The sequence below is a fragment of the Leuciscus leuciscus genome, assembly GCF_965113295.1.
Source record: "Leuciscus leuciscus genome assembly, chromosome: 13".
NCBI classification, from domain to species: Eukaryota; Metazoa; Chordata; class Actinopteri; order Cypriniformes; family Leuciscidae; genus Leuciscus; species Leuciscus leuciscus.
In genome coordinates, this window is record NC_138737.1 from 9,517,313 (window position 1) to 9,538,087 (window position 20,775).

At 40.3% G+C, this 20,775-nt stretch overlaps 1 protein-coding gene across 12 annotated transcripts in view; it reads left to right on the forward strand.

Annotated features, from left to right (window-relative positions):
• elavl4 (ELAV like neuron-specific RNA binding protein 4) overlaps window positions 1–20,775 on the forward strand; it is a 77,471-nt gene that overhangs the window by 17,130 nt on the left and 39,566 nt on the right. For 8 of the 12 annotated variants that reach the window (XM_082188310.1, XM_082188306.1, XM_082188316.1 and 5 more), the window contains 2 exons: window positions 14,671–14,757; window positions 19,644–19,884. In XM_082188310.1, the coding sequence (XP_082044436.1) occupies window positions 14,671–14,757; window positions 19,644–19,884 (328 nt within the window). Of the gene's footprint in view, window positions 1–753; window positions 959–6,072; window positions 6,127–14,670; window positions 14,758–19,643; window positions 19,885–20,775 lie in introns of those variants that run through there. The other 4 variants (XM_082188314.1, XM_082188311.1, XM_082188317.1 and 1 more) reach the window with 4 other exon arrangements.

Here is a 20,775-nt window from a genome sequence, read left to right on the forward strand (position 1 = left end):
CCACTTCTTTTTGCAGTTCATGATATTAATGTACTGACTGTAAATGTACAGAGATAAATGTCAAATGTATGGAAAAATTATATAAAAACGAATATATTACAGAATAATGACCGTGCAGGGCAACGTTGTATAATTGACTGCTCATTTGTTTCCTGGCGTGTTAATGTTCTGTGAACTAATTTAACATTCATGTCTTTATTAAGTTGTAAAGCCCTGTTATAAAAGGGATAGTGTAAAGTCCGCAGGTCATTATTGCGGAATAAAATCTGCGATAATGACCATCTGACTGTAAACTATCCCTGTGTATATATACATCCTGTGTGTGTATACTGTATGTGTGTATATATGATGCATATATACATATACTGTATATATATATAAAAGCTTTAACATACTCCGTAATCATTGCATGCTTTACTTGCATTAATTAGCAGTGCCTCACAGGCACCCTATTACCATAATGGCTGTATGTGCAATCAGTCTGCTCTAACTCAAGCAGAGACATCGGTTGCGATTGATTGCCTTTGCTGGTTCTGAAAGGGCTTCTGCTAGCCGAAGCGCCTGTGCCTTCGTCTGCAAGGCTGCCAGAGTGAAAGTGTTAATTTTCCAGAGTAGAGCAGATGATGGAGAGCTGAGGCAGCCAGTGAGAGAAGTAAGGAGGAGGGGGCTACTCTGACCTCACCAATGAGGAGGGGGCAGGGAGTGGGGCTGCAGCGTTCAGCTCATGCTGAAGCCCGTGCATTCACAAGCAGCCTCACTCGGAGGAGGAATGCCCACTCTCTCTCCCGCTGGCCACACGCTGCCTCGCCACCGCTGAGACACATACATAGAGAGAGAGAGAGAGAGAGAGAGAGAGAGGAGAGACCGAGAGAGATCTCCAAGTGAGGAGACATTAGCACGGCTATAGGCGAGAACTCTGCCCGCCGACTTACAAATGGAGTGGAACGGGTTTAAGATGGTAAGGATGCTGCGGTGGTTTTGTGCAGACAATTGTGTGTGTGTGCACGAGTGTGTGTTTGCCCTTGCTGTGTCTCACTGCCTGCAGCTGCAGTGGCAGCATTGGAGTCTCTCTCTGTCTGTCTCTCTCTCTATCTCCTTTCTCCTCTTTTTCAATTCTGCATGCTACTCCTCCCCTTTCTCTTAGGATGAGAGCAGCTTTATTTGAGAACAAGGCTGAGGAAAAGAGAAGAGCAGAGAGGAGAAGAGAGGAGAGAAAGGACAGGACAGGTGTAGCAGGTTCTTAGATGGTGCGGTTTAAAACCCTTCTACGATGTAGAGGCAGTGTTGAATCTTAATGCTCACCTTTTTTGGCTCTCATCTTCCATTTTCACCCTCATTTTAACACTTGCCGTTCCGGTTTGATCTGTCAAAATAATACAGCCATATTATTCATATGAGTAATGTGGTGATCATTTAATTTTTCTAAACAATTTGCTTTAAAATTTGCATAAAAATCACATTTACAATGCATACGTAGAAGGTTGTGTAACTGTGTACTAGCGTACATGCTAGAGTGTAAGTTTGTAAATGAGAATGAGTGGGAGTGACCTCGTGTGTGTGTGTGTGTACGTGTGCATGATAATCTATTAGGCAGTGTGCGAAGGTGTGTTTCCGTGCATAGTGTAGTTAGTGTTCAAGCACGTCTGGAGATCACTGCCCATCTTCTCTGATAGAGGTAGGGCAGGCTGCACTAAACATGCTGCACTGTGTGTGTGTTGTGTGAGTGTATGTGTCCATTGTTGACTAAGGGCTCAGAGACTGCCTCCCCCGGCTGTCACCAGGCTAGTGGGAGACTGTGCCTGCCAGGAACCAACTCTCCCCGAGAGAGAAACGGAAGAGAGAGAGAGATAGAGGCAAGTAGCGAAGCTTACAGACGGAGCAGGGTTAGAGAAATCCTAGGCCTGCGTTAGCACATCATTTAAAGGTGGAAGACATCACAATTGCACAGTTTCGAACGGCCAAGACAGCACAGATGTATGTATTTACTAACTTGCAGTGACTGTCAAATTCCTCATCTGAGCGGCGCGGCATTCAGATTCAAATGTGGGCAGCATTATTCATTTTTCAGGCAAATGTTTGACTGTTTCTGTGTGGGCTTTAACATGCAATCAAAATGCTAATTGAAAAGATAGTGATTCCCAACAGTGAATCCCTGTTTGCCTCCCTTTCTTTTGTGCGAAACACAGTTTGTGTAAGGCAGAAAAACATTAGGGCAGTGAGGGGGCTTGTCCACGATGCTTATAGTGAGAGAGGAAATAAGGTGTGGGAGGGAGGAAGTCAAGGGGAAAGAGCTTCCACATAGGCCTATACGTTTCTCCTCCTCCTCCGCAGTGCTGACGTCCCTGCTACATGCGCTACTATCGGCCATTACACAGAACTATAGCCACGTAGAAACAGACTCTCCTCTTCTTTCACCTCGCACCCTATCCACCCATACCTCCTCTTCATCTCTATCCTTCCTCATAATTTCACTTCCTCCTCCAAGCAGCCTTACTACTCTGCTTTAGGGCTTTCTCCTTTGTTGTCCGACTCCAAGGTTGCATATCAATGCTAATAAGGCTAAAGCTGGACTGAATATTAAAAAGGGGTGGATGAGGGCGCAGGTGGACAACTGAGAGAGAGAAAGAGAGAGAGAGAGCAAAATAGGAGACAGGCTGCCGAGATGCTGAAATCTGGGCAGCAGGGGTGGTAAAAGTGCCCCAGGATGTGTGATGGCTGGGTGGAAGAGTTTGCACCCCTCTGCACACAGAGTGACTACAGATGACAGCTGAGTGTCAAAGTGGGCCACTTGATTTTTCTGAGAGTTAGAGAGGCTCAGGTTGCCCCCCTCTGGCCGCTAAGACCCGGGGATGCATGTGACACCACTGCATCCATCCCTCACGGTTCTCGCTGAAGGAGAACAGCAGCATCCATCTAACTGACTGCCTTGGCGTGCTTTTGCAACAAGCCCTCAGATGGTGGCGCCGTAGAGCTTCCACCTGAGTGAGTTTAAAACATGGTTCATTGTGCAAGTTTCAGTTTAAAAATTTCAGGCACATAGCAATTTCAGTATTGCTTTTCTGTAGAAAAAGACTTTCATTCTGTTATTGGAACTTTTTGTCTAGGTTAGAAGATATTTATCTTGAACTAAATTGGATTGGATAGCTTCTCAGTTTTTTTATGCAAGAAATGATCACACAAAAACAAAAAAAGACAATTTTGCCCAAGAAATATTATTTATTTAATATTTAATATGTCTTTATAGGAATCAGAGGATGTGCCAGATGATAAAATTATTATTATAACAGTAAATTGACTCTGCTCATAAAGACACAACAATTGACTGACATTAGATCAGATAACCTTAGAAACAAGATGGGATACTATGATATCCTTTCTCAGTCATAGAAAGAACGACCACACAAAATATAACTAATTTCTCATCCACTGGATTTAGCACACTACATTTAAGACTAAAGGACAACAGAATAGCCCAGAGTCTTTTATATATCTTCTAAATAACATTAAGTGTAGCCTTTGCTGTATAGTTTTATAATTAGAATCCATGCCAGATGCCATTTTTAAGTCTTTATGTTCTCACTGCTATTCTGACATGGCATCGTTAAAAGAGCAAACAACCCTCTGTAATCTATTTGCTATGCTCTTCATTCCGATTTGAAAAAGTATCCTAATACTTAATCGTTTTCAACAGCTCTGACAGATTTAGAACACAAATGTAACCTCTGAATGTAATTACTGAATGAGTCTCACTCTGCCAACTGATTAGAGAAAATGCCTTGAGAGTTACTGAGGTAACTGAACATCCAGCTCTAGGGAGGATAGAGCACACTGACAGGTGAAGTCAGAATGCGCTTATTAGACAAGTCTCACATTCAGACTTAAATAACTCAGTGAAGATTTCAGTAGCTAATGTGAGCTTTCATCACATTCCATATTTGTGATCACTTCTGGGAGAGTTTTACCCTTAGTGTTTAAATGAGAATTGAGCAAACCTATGAAGAAAACCTTGGAAACTGCATGTAAATTTGAGCTTGAATTAATATTGACCATTTCAATGAAATGCTCTTATAAAATCTGCCCATATGAAAGAGATATCGCAAATGAGATCTCTTTAACATCTCAGTTGTTTCCCCTTGACGGCAACGAGACTTTAAGTCTCCTGCTTCTTAAGTTTGGCTTCTGAGAAAACTCTGCATTTCAAAAGACAGAATGTCACACATTGTGCCAAGATATCAAAGTGTGCAATCAAAAGTCAGAACGCTTAAACTGATCAAATTATTCCAAGATTAAATTATTGGTGCTATATTATTAACATTAACTTCATTGCTCTATATGCTTACTTGATATCAATCATTTTTGTCTATTTATTTTTCTAAATAATCTTCAGGAGAAACGTCTATTTATTTTTCTAAATAATCTTCAGGAGAAACGTCTGAGAAAAAGTTGAAACTTTTTGACATTTGATAGAGCAACACCTTAAAAAAAATGTGGGTAAAAATTGTATGCCCTTTATGTAAAAAAATATTTCACCTAATGCATTAATAAGGTTCAGGTTCGATTAAACAGTGTGCTATGAATAATAATCTAATATAATCTCAATAATATGCTTTCGCAAAGAGGCCTTTTATTATGTCAAAGCTAAATATACATGAATAACAACAAAACGTTCAGGTTTAAATTTTAATAGGCATCCACAGTGATTTCTCAGTTTGATTCATCCTCATTTTCCTTGCAAAGGAAAAGCTGGGGAGAGAGCAAGAAGGAGAGAGGGAGTGAGCAGGCTTCACAACCGCAAGCGTAATAATTCCTCTGGCGCAAATTCAAAGTGCCACGCACAGACAGACGATAATCAGCCGAATATACACACCACACACAACCTGCTTACCAACACAACACACCGCTCGTTCTGGCAAACCGACAGTTGCCTCTCCAGATACAGATTGCATAGGCTATATATAAATAAAAAATAATATGCTCTGCAAAGGCTCCATCACAAATGTTGATTGTTGGTTAGAGTTGATCACAACATAAAACAGAGAAAGGTAAAAGAAGCGCATTACCACCCATTTCTTTCAAGCTGGCTCTCATCCCCTATCATTCTAGCTTCCGACCTGCCTCTTCCTCCATCCCACTTTCTTTGTTTCATTCCTTCTCCTCTCTCCCCCTCCCTCTCTTTCTCTCTCTCTCTCTCTCTCTCTCTCTCTCTCTCTCTCTCTCTCTCTCTCTCTCTCTCTCTCTCTGCCTGTGTGTTTTGGTATTCATACAGACGTTCGGATTTGAGTGGCAGGCTCTCTCGAGACTGTGCACAAACTGCACATTTCTCTGATCTACATTTTGCACCCCAGGAAAAGACAGCAGCAGCAGACGAGTCTTTGCTCCCACCATTGAAAACGTAGTCGCTTTTTCTCTCCTGCCCATTAGCCAATTAACTGACCTCCCTCCCGTGAGGCTAAAGGACATCTCAAGGTCATTCACATTGCAACGGCTCGCCTCACACAATCACATGGAATTTGAAACCTCTAAAACCTTTACAATGCATTTGACAAAACGACTGATGCATATTAAAAAACTGCATAATGATGTCTGGTATGGCATTCAAAAGAGCACACTCGAGGAGAGATTTTATTTGTGCATGTTTCCCATGGGTGAAAAGGGGGATAAAATGAAGAGAACAAATGAGATGAGAAAGGGAACATGGATATAAATGTCAAAGATAGTTCCGCTCTCCGAATATCAGCGCCCAGAGGTCAAAGGTCACAGCAGTAAGGGGTTACGGAGTGTATGAGGTCCAGTAGCTCCCGCAACAAACCCCGGCTGAGAAAGGGCAAATAGGCTGGCCCGCATCTTCCCCACAACAGTAACCATAGATACAGCCATTGGCATTTCACAAAGGAATTGCTTCGCGTGAAATCTTGCCCCTGTAGATCCGCTCGGGTTGTGGATATTGTTATCTCGCTGTCAAGAGGAGTTAGGTTGATTAGAGGTGAGAGCAGACCTTTAGCAGAAGTTGCTGTCTTGTCCGGGAGCAAATGTCTTTCCTTAAACACACCCTGCCTTTTTTTTTCTTCCCAGAAGCCAGGCATTTATTCCATTAGGTCTCCATCAACCTGCAATCAGGAAACCATGGTTAGTAAAAGCACATCAGACAAACACTGGTTAATATTCCAAGCACAAACCAGAATGCAAAAAAAGAAAGAAAAGAAAGAAACAGTATTTGCACAATCATCTCTGAACTCTGATTCTGATGGATTTTATGAGGATAACCCTATATTTTCTAGCACATTATATATGAGCATAGATGGTCCCCTGTAGGCATTTTCAATTACAGTGTACCCCGGCATTGGAAGATTAATCTGCTCTTTTGAATGCATGCCACATTTGCTGCTTTCGTTGATATTCTGCAGAGGTTTTATCTAACCAGCTGCAATGGAACACATTAGGTCGCCCTCTCCCTCATAATGCCATTCTTTATATCCCCACCTCCAAAGAAAAAAGGACATCCTGGAGATATGTTGACACAGTGTTTAGGTCATTGCTGTTTTGTAAAACAAGATGACAGTAAAATCTATGACTTCGCTATAGTTGTAGAAGAGCAAGGGGAAGAAATGCCCTCTTGTAAATTACACTCATTAATCTGCATTTTGGAGCCTATATATGACTACATTATAGCCTTGACATGTATGAAGAGGTTAACCGATTGAATTTCATTCACCTCGTTGTCTCTCACATTGAGATGGTGCTATTTATTAGCTGCCTGTGTTAGTTAGTAATTCAGTCAATCTTCCATCAATTACCTCGGCGTTCTCTTATTAAAGCAGATGCTGTGGGGTTACTGCTGTGTCTTGCAGCTACTTTCTTTCATGAGATCAAACTTAATCAATAAACCAAACTGACTTCATGCATAGAGATGTATCTCCACCAGATGTGAGTTTTGTAGGGTTAAAGATATAAATGTATTGGTACAGATATTTTGGCCAATATAACTATAATTTATTTGGCCAGGAAAAAATTTAATGCCCATGAATATAAATATATACGGTCTGTTTTCTTAGAACAGCAGCACTTACAATAAAGCTCCATCTAACATTTTAAATGCTTAAAATTCATCAAAACATCATAATGTACAGTAAAAAAATAATTTACTGTTTTATTCTGAATAAAATAATATATGCCTTCAATATCAACCAATAATATCTTTTAAAATAGGGATTTACAATACAGTATATCGGTTATCTGTTTAGGTGATATTAATATATATATCAGTCAATATTGCATATTTATTTGTGCATGCTCATTTGTCCTATTTTTACATTGATTACTTTCCCTCATCTAACACTTGTAATTTAATAAAAACTAATATAATAACACTTCTGAATGTAAATCTTAGTAAATCTCCAAATGAATACCCTTTTTTTATATACTGTTCATTATAATGTTGTGATGCCTATTTCACTTAAAATGGTTAAGTTAATTTATTTATTTTAGACAAAATAGTATACAGTTTTATTCTGGACATTTTTCAGTTATCAGCTATAACATATAAATAGCTTGTTGTATCAGCCAGAATTAGAATATTGGTGTATTTTAAAATATTGGTTAATATACTGGAACAGTCATCACTCTTCCCATTTATAGGATTGGATTTTGTATCCCTGTAGTTCTTCCGGACTGTAGTTATTCCCTGTAGAAACAAAAAGAGTCAGAAATCAGGTGTTTGTTTGTGCAAAGAGAAGTCCAATATTGGTGAAGAAGAATGGTTAAAAACATGTGGAAGGTAAGGGAAAACAAAAGACCACAGGAGAATGAGAAGAGGGAATAATGGAGGAATTGTGTGTTGGAAAGGAAATGTGCAAATAAGAGATGATGTTTTGGAAGAGAGAGAGTGTGGGGAAAGGGACTTTGAGAAAGAGGCTGCAGGAAGATGAGGAGGCTGAGATTGGATTAACCAGAGCTCATGTGTGTGGTTTGTTAGAGTAAAAAAAAGAGAGAGAAAAGGAAAGCTCAGTTGATGTGTGTTCAGAAGCCCACCTCATCCTCTCAGGAACTTGAGATGCAGTTAGCTCCCTTACGAACACTGTCTTCCTTTCCTTTCGCTCCCCTCACACACAAACACACACATCTACTTTCAGGCTATTTGTAAAGCTTTTAATGTTTCTCTATAATGAGCAAACATTGCATGACAAGCTTAAACAGAGGAAATAATTAAAAGACAAATATATGGTGCAAGGTCTTTAGCTGGGTTTCACACTCTGCATAACAAAACACATTCATCCTCATTTTACCAGCTCTCCACACTCACTGCAATACTCACCAAGGGCTCCCAAGCGCAGCTTTAAAACTCATCTATATAGTCTCAATGTGATTTGTAGTTGGTAAAGCAGCTTGTTAGCCGGAGAGGTTCAGGAGTGCACAGTATGCATAGTTTCCAGGGCATGGAGGAATGAGGCTGTGCACGGCGCAGGTGCGGCACTGTTCTGCCACCTGCCAGCTACCTACAGCCATGTCAACACCCCACCTGGAGCTGACACAGCCTGCATACTGCATGCACAGAGTAAAAGGAAACCACATAGACACTTGCACAACTAGAGAGACAGGACACAAATGCACACAACCTTGACAGAGGAGACATCTGAGAAAAGACTGCATGTGCATAGTATAGTGTAGGGCTGGGTGGTAAGACATAGTACAAATGTTTCAGCCGGTAGATATTATACTGTGGTATATCTAGGGTTTGATTTAAAAATAAGAATTCTATAGTCTACTCTGCAAAGTGTCTTGCGGGTGATTGTTTCTTGTGTGGATGTCGTTGTTGAGTGTAATGGGAGCAATTTAGTTTTGGCGCATCTCATCCAGTGAAGGCATGCTGTTGTTGACCAGTATATATCACAACAAAGTTTTGCAGGAAATTATAAATATTATAATATATTATATAATTGGGGGTATGGTTATGTTCTGGGCAAGAACTCCCCACCCATCCATCCAGCCTATAGCATGGATGGATAAGAGCAGGGAACCCCCTTATTACAAACAGAACAATACCAACATAAATGTTTTACAGATGTCATTAACGTTCTTAATGATAATAAATGTAACAACATAAATCAAGATAAGTGACAGTCTGGTTCGAAGAGGAAAATCAGAAGGTCAAGTCCTGACTGTGGACGAGAGGAGAAGCTGGGGATGAAGGAGGGTAATTAGCTCCTGAACAACGCGAAAACGTTGCATATAATACTGAATGGTACCTTATACAGAGATGCTGTGATATGGATCAGATGAGTCAGCTGATGCGAGCTTGACTGACGTGACCTGTCAGAACTGATGCTATGCGTGATTTTATTCAAGATTTTTAATGACATATAGCATATTAAAACTATCTATCATTATATCAAATGGAATAATATATGATTAAATTAATTTATGTAATTTTATATACATTTGTGGGCATTTGACAATACATATTCTGTGTGATATATTGTTATACCATTACATGCTATATACCATTACATGACAATCATTTATTCCTTGATATAATACGTTAATCATACGTTAATCATACCGCCCACTTACCAGACATGGTAAGACCACCTTTATTCTAAAGTAGAAGTCATTAGAATGGGAGGCAATATGTGTAGGGTTAGATAGAGCAAGCGGAAGGGTGTGTGAAAGAGAAAGAGCATGTGGGGGTGGGCAGTGTATCTCTGAGCCTGTCACTGACAATCAACTCGTGGTCTGAGGCTAGTTGACAGTCAAGGACACGTGCACACACCCAAAGAAGTCCCCAGTCTCGCTTTGATCATTACCCTGCACATAAAGTGAGTTTCATAATACAGATTTGAGTGATTTAAAGACACATCCACTAAATACTCACCCATTAAATCTGCTTTGATATTATACAAGAGCCTCGTGTCTGATAGCGAAGGCCTCTCCGCGTCACAAGCAATGCTCATGTCCATGGGAGATATCACAGAGATGGCCAGGGGCTGGACCATGTCAGTGGCATGCCACTGGGTGTGTATGTGTGTGTGCGCAAAGCCAGGCCCAGCAGACTACTTGCCCCATACTGCCTGAAGGACGTGAGTCCTGCCGGAGCAGGCAGAGGGCCAAACTCTCTCATATTTCCATCCGGAGCCTGAGGATAGAACTGGTCACTGGAGCCACACAAATTTAAGTGTCATCCCTGAATCAAGATGCTCACCAATTTTCTGCTCGCCTTAGCAGCGAGCTGGGCCGCTACCAGCGGCTAACAGAGCCAGTGGCCCCATGGCAGCATGGACTAGATAGTGGATTGTGCAAAAAGCGCACATGCAGTCGAGAAATCCAGCTCTGTATGATTTTTTATTTTTTTTTGCATGATCATGGCTGCGTTTGTTTGTTTGTTTTTAATCTTCATCAGCATGCACCGCAGTTTTGTAACTTAACGAAAACATTCATTTTTGCATTGCAGTTCATCAGCACAGCATTGAAGAATTTTTTGCCTTTTTTATTTGAAAACTCTGCTGAACCCTCACCAACACATTAGCCGCACTGTCACGTTGGGCGCTAATTCGTTTCCACAGAAGATCTGCAAGAGAGGTTAATTTAAGGCCAAGGAGATCCCACGCACTGAGAGAAAATACAGCCATTCATCCAGAGAGAGAGAGAGAGAGAAACTGCAAAGGAGCGACGGTGGATAGAGAGAAAGAGAGTGGGGTCAGCTGATGAGGTCAACATTGTGAGATTTGGAGAGAGTGGGTTGGGAGAGACGCAGGTGTTTCACCAGACCCGTAGCCCAAAGGAAAAACACGTGTCACTGATGCTGCCGTCCCCCACACGCACCCTCACATGTTTTCCTCCTATCATCCTTCCAGTCCTTTCATCTCCTACTTTTCCTTCCTTTCTTTTCTTACAATATTTTTACATGAAATGTACATGTTCGATGAACAGTTTGATTTCTAGAAGAATCTAAGAACCAAGATTTTGTACCTTATTTCCCTTATTTCAAGTTTTTGATGTGTCAATCTGTTTCCATGTATTTTTCATTTTTTTAAATCTCTGATAATGGTTTCAAGCAATTAAACCCTCAGACAATCAATCATCTCTCCATCATCCAGGCATTTAAATGAGAAAATAGTTTTTTGTGGGGTTTTTTTTCAGCTTGAATGATTTCAATTTTAACAAAAAAAAAAAAAAGCTAGGTAGAGTTTTTTTATTTTATTTTATTTTTTAAAAAGATGCAATCCCAGCTTTCAGCATTCAGGTGTTTATGTTTCTGCAGTGGCCTGTATTCAACCTCACCTACTACTCTACAGACCTGTCATTATATAGTCACCCTGAATCACCCCAGGAAGCAAATCAAAAGGTCAGAGTAATTCCGCTGAGATATTCATTGGACTCTTAGATAGGAGCATGGAACCCATCTCTCAGAAACAGACGCTAAGAAAGAACACGAGGCATGGGCCAAATGAACAGCAGCCTTCATTACTGATCAAATGAGGCTCGCTCTAATGATGGGGTAATGTGATCAGGGTGTGGTCCTCAGCTTTCCACTAACGTCCTGGCTCAACCAGGCCCATCACCCTCACCCAGGGGAGAGAGCCAGAGAAATTATGGGAGAACCTTCTTAGAAGCTTCTATTGATCCGGCGTAACATAAAACCGGACTTCATCTAGAGAGGGAAGAAGAAAATGTGTCAAACAAAAGTTAAATGAAAAATTGCTTTTATACTGAGGCATTTATTATTCGAAGTCCCTCAGAGGAAGAATAATAGGGAGAGAGAGGTACTCAATGAGAGGAGGGAGGGAGGGCGGAGAAGAAAAAATCCATTTGGTAAAGTAGATGCGGATCGATGGTGACAGAGCGGAGCAGTCTTGGCGCATGCCGTCCCACATTACTGCCCTGATTGATCTGCCGGAGTGGCAGTCTGACCCGAGGGCTCTGGAGGAGGTGTCCCACTGAGGAGGGGAGCCCACGCAAAACACAGGGAGAGAAAAATAAAAATCAATACACACAGAGAACTTTACTGACCTGACGTTAAGATACAAGAAATGTATGAAGCTGGGTACCTGAATGGGTTCTGACAGCTCACATCCCCTCCAGCAGTTCAGTGCACAGGAGGGTTGGAGTCTCGGGCAAGTGCAGCAACCTCTGTGAACATTAAGGAGACTTGTACCCTCCGTCCGGAGACTCTGTTAAATACAAATTTGTTTATTTCTCAAACTGAGAATTATTTTAAGGGATTTAGTCTAGGGCTACTTACCACACTCTTGCTATGTTTTAAAGGAGTTCAAAAAAATGAATGAAGGAAAAGGTTGTTCCCCCGGCTACATGTTCCTGAGTGGTGTGAGTAAACAGAAATTACAGTGCAAGAAAGAACATTTCAAGATGAAATTCTCCCTTAGATATCTTTGAACCCCATAAGTGTGTGTGGCACAAACAGCAAGATCATACATTCACATATATATACACATACATACATATATAGCTACTGAGGGTGACCTCCATTTTGTGGCAGGCTCTCTGTTTTAACAGAGCCTCTGTAATGTAAATTATCCGGCACAAGGTTGTGTGATATGGGCTGTAGGTGCATGGAAATTATTGTGTGAGATGCTTCAGTGAGATAAGTCCAGTGAGGTTCATGTTTGGGGTTAAGTATTGGTTGTTTGACCGAGAATGTTCTGACATGGATGAAGTGGCTGATTTATTGACCATCATGCGAGCAGAAAAGAAAAGCGTGGGAGATTTTTTTGATCGCAGAGGGTGAGGTGACATCTCTGTGTTATTGTTTTTTTGTGCTGTGGCTACTGTGGTTAAGGTAATGGTGAACTTGTGCTAAGCTAACATGAGATGCAATTAACTTCAGTTAAAAAAACAATAAAAAAACATGAAGTTGCTAGACAACCGCAGTTTTCGGTCAGGTGTTAACATAAACAGAAAACAGGGATGTTTTAAAATATTTTATATCATCAACATTCTCTGTCCTTTTTCCATGAAGAGAAAGACATTTCTAAATGCATATATCTGCTAAAAGTCATTTTGTCAATGTTTAGGAGAACATTAGCATATAGATGGCCTCAAAGCTAACATTACATGGACTAAAGCCACAACACTCTTAGTTGGATTTTATGGGGTATTTAATATTGGTAGGTATTTATAATAATAATAAAAAAATACAGATTATCAGTGATTATCATCAGCATATTTTTGAGCATCTACATATAGAGCATCTAGAGAAAGAGAGAGTCAATAAGTTAATGTAATTAAGTAAATATATTAAAAGAAAATCCTTCAGATAACTTAACCCTGCAAACTGTGGCTAATCGTTTCTGGCATATCTGATAAATGTTTTATAGAAACAAACATTAATTTAACTGACATGTTTGTTGACATTGTTTAATTGATATGAACAACAGCAGTTTGAGTAGTTTTATTTTTTCAACAAAAAGAATGTAGAGAGAGATAATAAGACTGAGAGAAAGAGAACAAAAAGCTATTTCTCCATTGTTACGTATTCCATGTTTGATTCCTGTGAGCTTTGAGAAAAGGTCAGTGAAAACAGAAGATGAATTCATTTATAGTCTGTCCTCTCCCTTCTGTCGCCCGTGGACATTGATCTGTCCTCTGTAACCAGAGTAACAGCGAGAGCTTTTTAAACCTTACTGTGAATGATGCACCAAAATTCTGATGCATCATTTGGCTGTGTCATCCCGCTTCTTATTGTTTTTGAACGATTCAGCATGTGGATCTAATGTTCTGGATTGATTCATGCAGATATGTTGTTTCATCAGAGAACAAATATATATACATCACATTTAAAGCTGAATGTACACTTATGTTTCATCACTAGAACAATAAAAGTGTTTTGTTACACCCTGCGGTCCTCACTAAAACTAAAACCAAGGTGGCACATGAGATTAAAAAAGATTCCCATGAGGCTCTTTTTTAAATTACAGACCCATGCCCCAGATAACACTACACCGAGAGCTGTCAGCAATCCACCTGCCCACCCTATCCCTCTCTCCTCTCCCTCCTCCGCTGACAGTTCATTTTTCTGTAGATCCCGACACCTGGACGCTTACACGAACGTTTTAAAGATCTGCAGAGGACGCCAAGCCCCTCCCCCCAGCCCCCTCCATCCCTTCCGATGCAGAAGTGTCTCCTCCATCATGTAGTGCTGGATGCCTCCTATTACACTCCTCCTCTATTCCATCCATCCAACAGAAAGGTCACGCTCAGTGTCTCCCTCTTTTCCTAAATTGGCTGTTTTCCCTGTTAGTGCCACGGCTCAAGCTGTGATTGCGGCAGCCTCGGTATTGGTCCTCTAAGGTCTTGTTTACGAGGCTGGATTTGTCGGAAAGCCCATGATATTAAATCTACAGTAGGAGGCTTGCTGTTTTTCACAACTTGCAGTTTCTATATCCTACACAAATTTGTCTATGGCCTGGAGTGTGAAAAAATACTTCCGTTTCATCAGCAAATATGCTATTCTATATATCACCCGTTCTCTGCATGCATTTATAGCACCCGTTTCCATTATACTATATATAAAACCCAACTAAATTCAAACGATTGTGTCTTTCGAGTCCAAATCAAAGCCACCTGTGTGTTTTAGTGTGCCTGGAGACCGTCAGGAGTGTTTGTTTGGTATGGAGAAAATGGGCATGTTTGAATATTGACCCTGCCCCCCTCCCGTAGGGATCGACAGAGACTCAGTGGCGTCAGGCAGACCTGCCGCAGCTCCAGGGCTGGGCTGAGAAGGGACTGCTGACACAGCCAAAGATGGTAAGGAGACTGCTGCCCACTAACTGCCATTTTTACCCCATTAATAGACATATTGCTACTATGAAATTGTGCTATGAGAGGGAGGGTGTGTGCAGGGGAAGAGCAAAACAGGCCTAATGATACATTTGAAATAAAACTTATTATTAGTATTATTACTGTAATTGTTATTAGGGATGTTACTGGATAATATATTTTGGATGGATGATGTATTGTCAATATGTATAATGTCTGTGCAACCTTCCAGTGTCTTGTGCAAGTACAAAAATTACATAAATGCATAAGGAATCACTTTAGAATGCAAAGAAAAGATTGATTTTGCATTTGGTTTGTATTGTATTCGCAAAAAAAAAAATTCTTCCCTTTATTTCACCTTGGATTTCACCTGAAGATGATTCCCAGTGTTGTTTTCTCCTAGATTTAGCTGTCACAGATCCACATAAATAAGAGCCGACATCTATAGGAGGGAGCACTAGCATCAGAAGGCTCTGGTAATAACTGGAGAGCATTACCAGTAAAAACACACATCAGAATAGAAGCCTGACATTTTATCATCTAAAAGGCCATTAAAGTGCCATGTTGAAATGGCAGGTATCAGAACACACACCGAAATGCATCTATCTGCAGTGCTGTGAACACACACACACACACACACACACACACACACACACACACCTCTGGCTCTGCGTGACTCAGGGACATTGGACTGGTTGAACCTGTATTTTTATCCCTGTCCTGACATCCTCTAAGGCACTTATGTAAGACAGAGTGGCAGAGCCTCTTCCTTCCCGCATACACACACACACAGACGCACGCGCTCGTAGCCTGAGCCGGGCCGAGCAGCGTTCAGAAACAGTCGGCATATCTGCCATTGCGTTTGAAAAAATAAAGGAATGTAATCTGGGGCTACTGTTAAGTTGGATCAAAGGGAAGATGATGTCTGTCCCCCGGCTGACACCAAGGCCTTTGTGATGGCTTAGCATGTCTGCCTGTCTGCTTGCCTTGCCTGTCTGTCTGTCTAACTGTCTCCCTACCTTCTACAGCTAAAGCACAAACAGATAGAGCCAGCTAGGCTCTGCCTTAGCTAGCATCCCAAACCACAATAGTTTATACTGTACTGTTCAGTTAAAGGTGCTGTAAGCACAATTTATGGATGCCACTCATTAAATTTCCCTACTTCTTGACAGATATCACTGAAATAGATATCCTGAGAAATCATATCTTTCTCTGTGACAGCCCTAGACTCTGCAAAACCTGGACAAAGCTATTCCCATCAATATCACCAAATATCAATGCCAGTTGCTCAGTTAGCACATGATCCCCATACTAAATGGCCCAATATAACTAGCCAAACCCTGCTGTAAACAGCAACAAAAAAGAGCGAGTTGGGGGAAGCAGACTACCTTTTTTGCCTAACCACAGCTGCTTTCTGGATAGTTCAAGTCATGCTGATTGGTCAATAAAGCATACCATCTGAGATAAAATGCACAATATAGCAAGGGTTTCACAGACTATTTCTTCTACAGAAAGAAAGACTCTTAATAAATTTGGTTAATAAAACAATAAATATATATAGTCCCTGAAACCTTTGCTATATTGTGTATTTTATCTCAGATAATAGTGTTTCCACAGACTATATTCTCTACATATATACTATACATATATATTATTTTATATTAAAAAGTCTGTATTATAAATATATAGTAGCCAATTTCAATATATGTAATATATTTCAACATAGTTCCTAGCCTAATATTGTTTTGAACATATCACTTAAGTGAACAATTCAATGACTTAGGCCAATGTTTCATTCCTGAATGATTCAGCATTTTTTAATTAATCAATTGGCTAAATAACTGATAAAAAACTCATAAAGACTGTTGTCACCACCTACTGACCACAACCTGCAGAAAGAATAACTAAAATAAAAATCCTTACAGTAAAATCTATTTACTGAGATTGCCATTTTTGCCTTTCAATCTAATCTTTACTACTCAGGGAAAGTAGTTAAAGGAAAGTCACCACACTGACCCCTGTCAGCTGCTGGGGCAAATGTCCAGCAATAGTGAGTATGTAAAAGAACAATTACCCTTCTCAATATGACAACGAGGTAGTTCAACTACAGGAAAATAATAAGGCAGCATATGAGTGCTAGTGAAAGGATCACAAAGGAAAGAAAGGTTTTTAATTGGCCATCGAGACACAACAGGTCCTTGGAACCAGAATGAAAGGTGTCCACTTCCATCGGTTCCTTCTCTGGAATATTCAAAGCTCTTATCCCATGAGGTTTGAGCATTTCTTTTTCCCCTGAAAGAACAGTGCACCGCAGGAGCAGCAGACAGACTTAATATGTTTCCCCTCACACATGCACACAGAATTAAACATGTACACACACACATCAATCAAAACCTGCTGTGGCGATGGCTATTTTGTCCCTTTGTGTCGCTCCATCCCCCTTTTCTGCAGAGAAGTGCGGAACAGGATCCATTTACATGCATATCCTGGGAGCTTTGCAGATGAGCCTCCTATGGGCTGCAGGCAGCTTTTTTTCTATTTGTCACGTCGGAAAAATGTGAACGTCTACAAAGACTAAAAACAGAGGCACAGCAATTGATCCAAAAAGGGGCATCTGTCTTTTTTGTAATAATGTAATAAAGTGAAACATGATATTTATTAAATGTACAGTATATATGTAGCAATACGTAAGCGTAAAGCACTAACTTCTTTCTGGATGCCACGATTGACCAGAACCAGAATCTTGATCATCAGAATCAAGTATTTCACAGAGCCGTGTAATAAATAAATAAATAAATAAATAAATATATATATATATATATATAAATATATACACGCACACTTTTTTCCTTTTGTCCTTTTATATAGTTGCTATTGGCTATTGGTTAACATTGTTCAATAGATCATGCAGCATAAGTGATGCCATTGTAAAAGGAAAGTCATTTCAGAGGAAGAGCCAGTTATTACATTTTAAGACTTTTTTTTTAAATTGGGAATAACTTGCCCGATGAATAATTCATAAAGACCCAAAACAGGCATTAAGGAGGTAAATAGGGTCAATTTTGATATTACATTGACTTTAAAGATCACTTAGGGAGACTGAGAAATGCTGCAGCTATTTTTGATGGTTTCTCATCATACACAAGTAAATAGCTTTGGTTTTAGCATCCTCTTTACTGTGCCTGCGTGTTTCTCAAAAATACTCCAAGTGCAAACACGAGCGTGGTGTCAGATGGGGAAAAATTGTTAACCTTTCTAAATATTCCCACTTTGATAAAGGAGAGTCAAACTTCAGAGTGCAGATGCAGTGTATTTTTTGAAGAGCTAAAAATAAGTACAGCTGAATTTCAGCTTAGATCCATTTTTTTCTCTCCTCCTCATCTCTATTATTTTACACTCTTGAATCTATCAGCAGGAAACATTAGCGCTTTTCCTTCACTCTCTCAGTGCAGATCTTGATCTGAATTATGCCACATCCAATCAGAGAGGAAAAGAAAATGAATATTAAACATGGTTGACTTACAGAATCAGCTTCGAATAAGCTATAATCAGGTCATGCTTGCTGTTTTAAATCTTATTTGTTTAGTTTTTTCCTTCTTCTATCCTCTTTTTGGTCTAAGACTTTTGTCTACCAATGAGAACATTCATGGAATGTTCCTAAGACTGACACGCACACAGCATACAATGGGACAGCGTTACACCGTGTCTTAATCAGACTCGATGTGACAAGAATCTGCAAAGATTCCAACTAGACTGTATTTTCTAAAATTCCTCTTATGATTTTTAGTCTCTCCTCCTTTGGTCCAGTAATATTTCAGCGCATTCTGGGCTACTCGGAATGACAGCGCAGAAATAAAAACCAAGCGACAGACAAAATATAGTGTCACTTTGTCACATCATGTCTGGTTAGGACACGGTTTTAGGCTTTGCCATGGCTGTCCAGACAGTCGGAGAATGTCAGTCTAGTGTTATAAAAGGTGTAAAAGCTAAAGCAAAATCTGTCATAAACGTGCTCCTCTGACTGATGTAGCTGTTGTTTGTTCCCCTGAGAAAATCTCATGGAGTTTTGCTTTTGCAACCATTAAGACTTACCCCCTAATCTGCTCTCGCTTACACACGCTCACTCGCACGCATATCTCCAACCTTCGTGACAGTTAGAATATGACACGATTCCAGATGTCACCCAGCCCCCTCAAATAGAGTCGGGTGACAAAATTAAACACACATGCGCTCACACACAAACATGCTTTATGCAAATGGGTGAATACATTTAACTGCGGTGTGGAACAATCTTGAAATAAAAAGTTTGAGGCTGAAAAGCAGCACAGACTGGGGCCTCCTCTGTTCCTTCTTCCCCAGGGCCAGCCAGCTTCTCTTCAAACACCTGCTCTTAAAAGCGCACAGCTAAACCAGTGGCAAACGATGTTCGCCATGACAGTCGTTCCACACTGAAGGGCTCACATTGTTAACCTGTCAGGTTGAGCCAACCATCAAAACGCACAGCCAAACTAAAAAATATCAGTAATACAGCGAGGGGGAGGGAGAGTGGAAGAAAGCTAGTGAAAGTCTAGAGATGCATAAACAGTTTTTCAGTAAGTGTGTCATGCATTGTATTATTTAGAGTCAGTCTGTGAGGTTTTGCAGTTAATAGTTGCAGTTGCAGCTACATACACCAGATTATTCCAAACCCCTTTATCTGGGATGTCAGTAACTCCACAGATTTTCTTAAAGTAATCAATATATATAGTAAATCCGATTTGTAAATGCTAAAATATGCTTTTTCTCTATGGTTTAATATCATAATATTCTTTGAGGAATTAGTAAACTGCATACGTTTCAGATGCCACATCCTTCAAACCTTCTTTTGTCTGCAGATAATCAGCAACATGGAGCCTCAGGTGACGAATGGGCCAAACTCTGGCACGGCCAACGGGCCCTCCAGCAACAGCCGCAGTTGCCCCTCGCCCATGCAGACCGGCGGCCCTAATGACGACAGCAAGACCAACCTCATCGTCAACTACCTGCCCCAGAACATGACCCAGGAAGAGTTCCGCAGCCTCTTTGGCAGCATTGGCGAGATTGAGTCCTGCAAGCTGGTTCGAGACAAAATCACAGGTAATAATAAGGAGGGGGAAAACAAACAAAAACATTGCATTTGATTTGCATAATGAACTGTGTGTAGTAGAGGCAGAAGAGGCACAATGTCTTTGATATTATAGGTTAAAAAGGGAAACTATGGGATGGGAGCCACTTTGGTTGGAATGGAGGTAGTCATTAACTTTTCTCAGCTGTCTATTAATGTTAATCAAGTTAATTACAAGATTTACTCAAATATTTATATGCTTATAGCATATATGGAAATATATTTAGAAACATTTTTAAAATGAGGCAAGCACCATGCGATCTTTAAAATGTCAACTAAATAATACAAATAAAATAACAATTAAATTATTTTAGTTTTAATAAAAAAAATCTAAATAACAAAGTCATTTTAGAATATTCTGCATTTTGAAGGTCCATCCAAAACCAGCAACCTTGTATCACAAAAATGGCTTTTTCTTTTTACTCCATTGTTGAATATTTAATAGGACAAATGAAATTAATAATGAAGTCTTACATTAATATCATTGCTTCAATGGGTCTGTTCGACGCAGTTGAATCAGGTCAAAGAAATTCCAGAGTTGGAAACACTGGATGAGAATGGCTATTCTTTGTTTACAGTGCCCAGAGAGAAAGGAGGAGAGAGAAAGAGGACATAGAGGTGTTTAAGCAGCACTCCCCTGCTAATAAGAGTTCTAATCCCACCGTAGTGACTATGTGGGTGGTAAGCAGATGGATGGCGAAGCTGCTCAGAAATAATGCCAGATAATGGCCTCCATTTTATATCCTACTTAGTGACACTTCGCTCTGGATAATCTCATTAAAACAGGGCCGGGCCTAAAGCCACTGGTTTTTAGACAAAAGGGGAGAGAGAGAGATAGAGAGACAGAGAGACTCTTGGCTCTT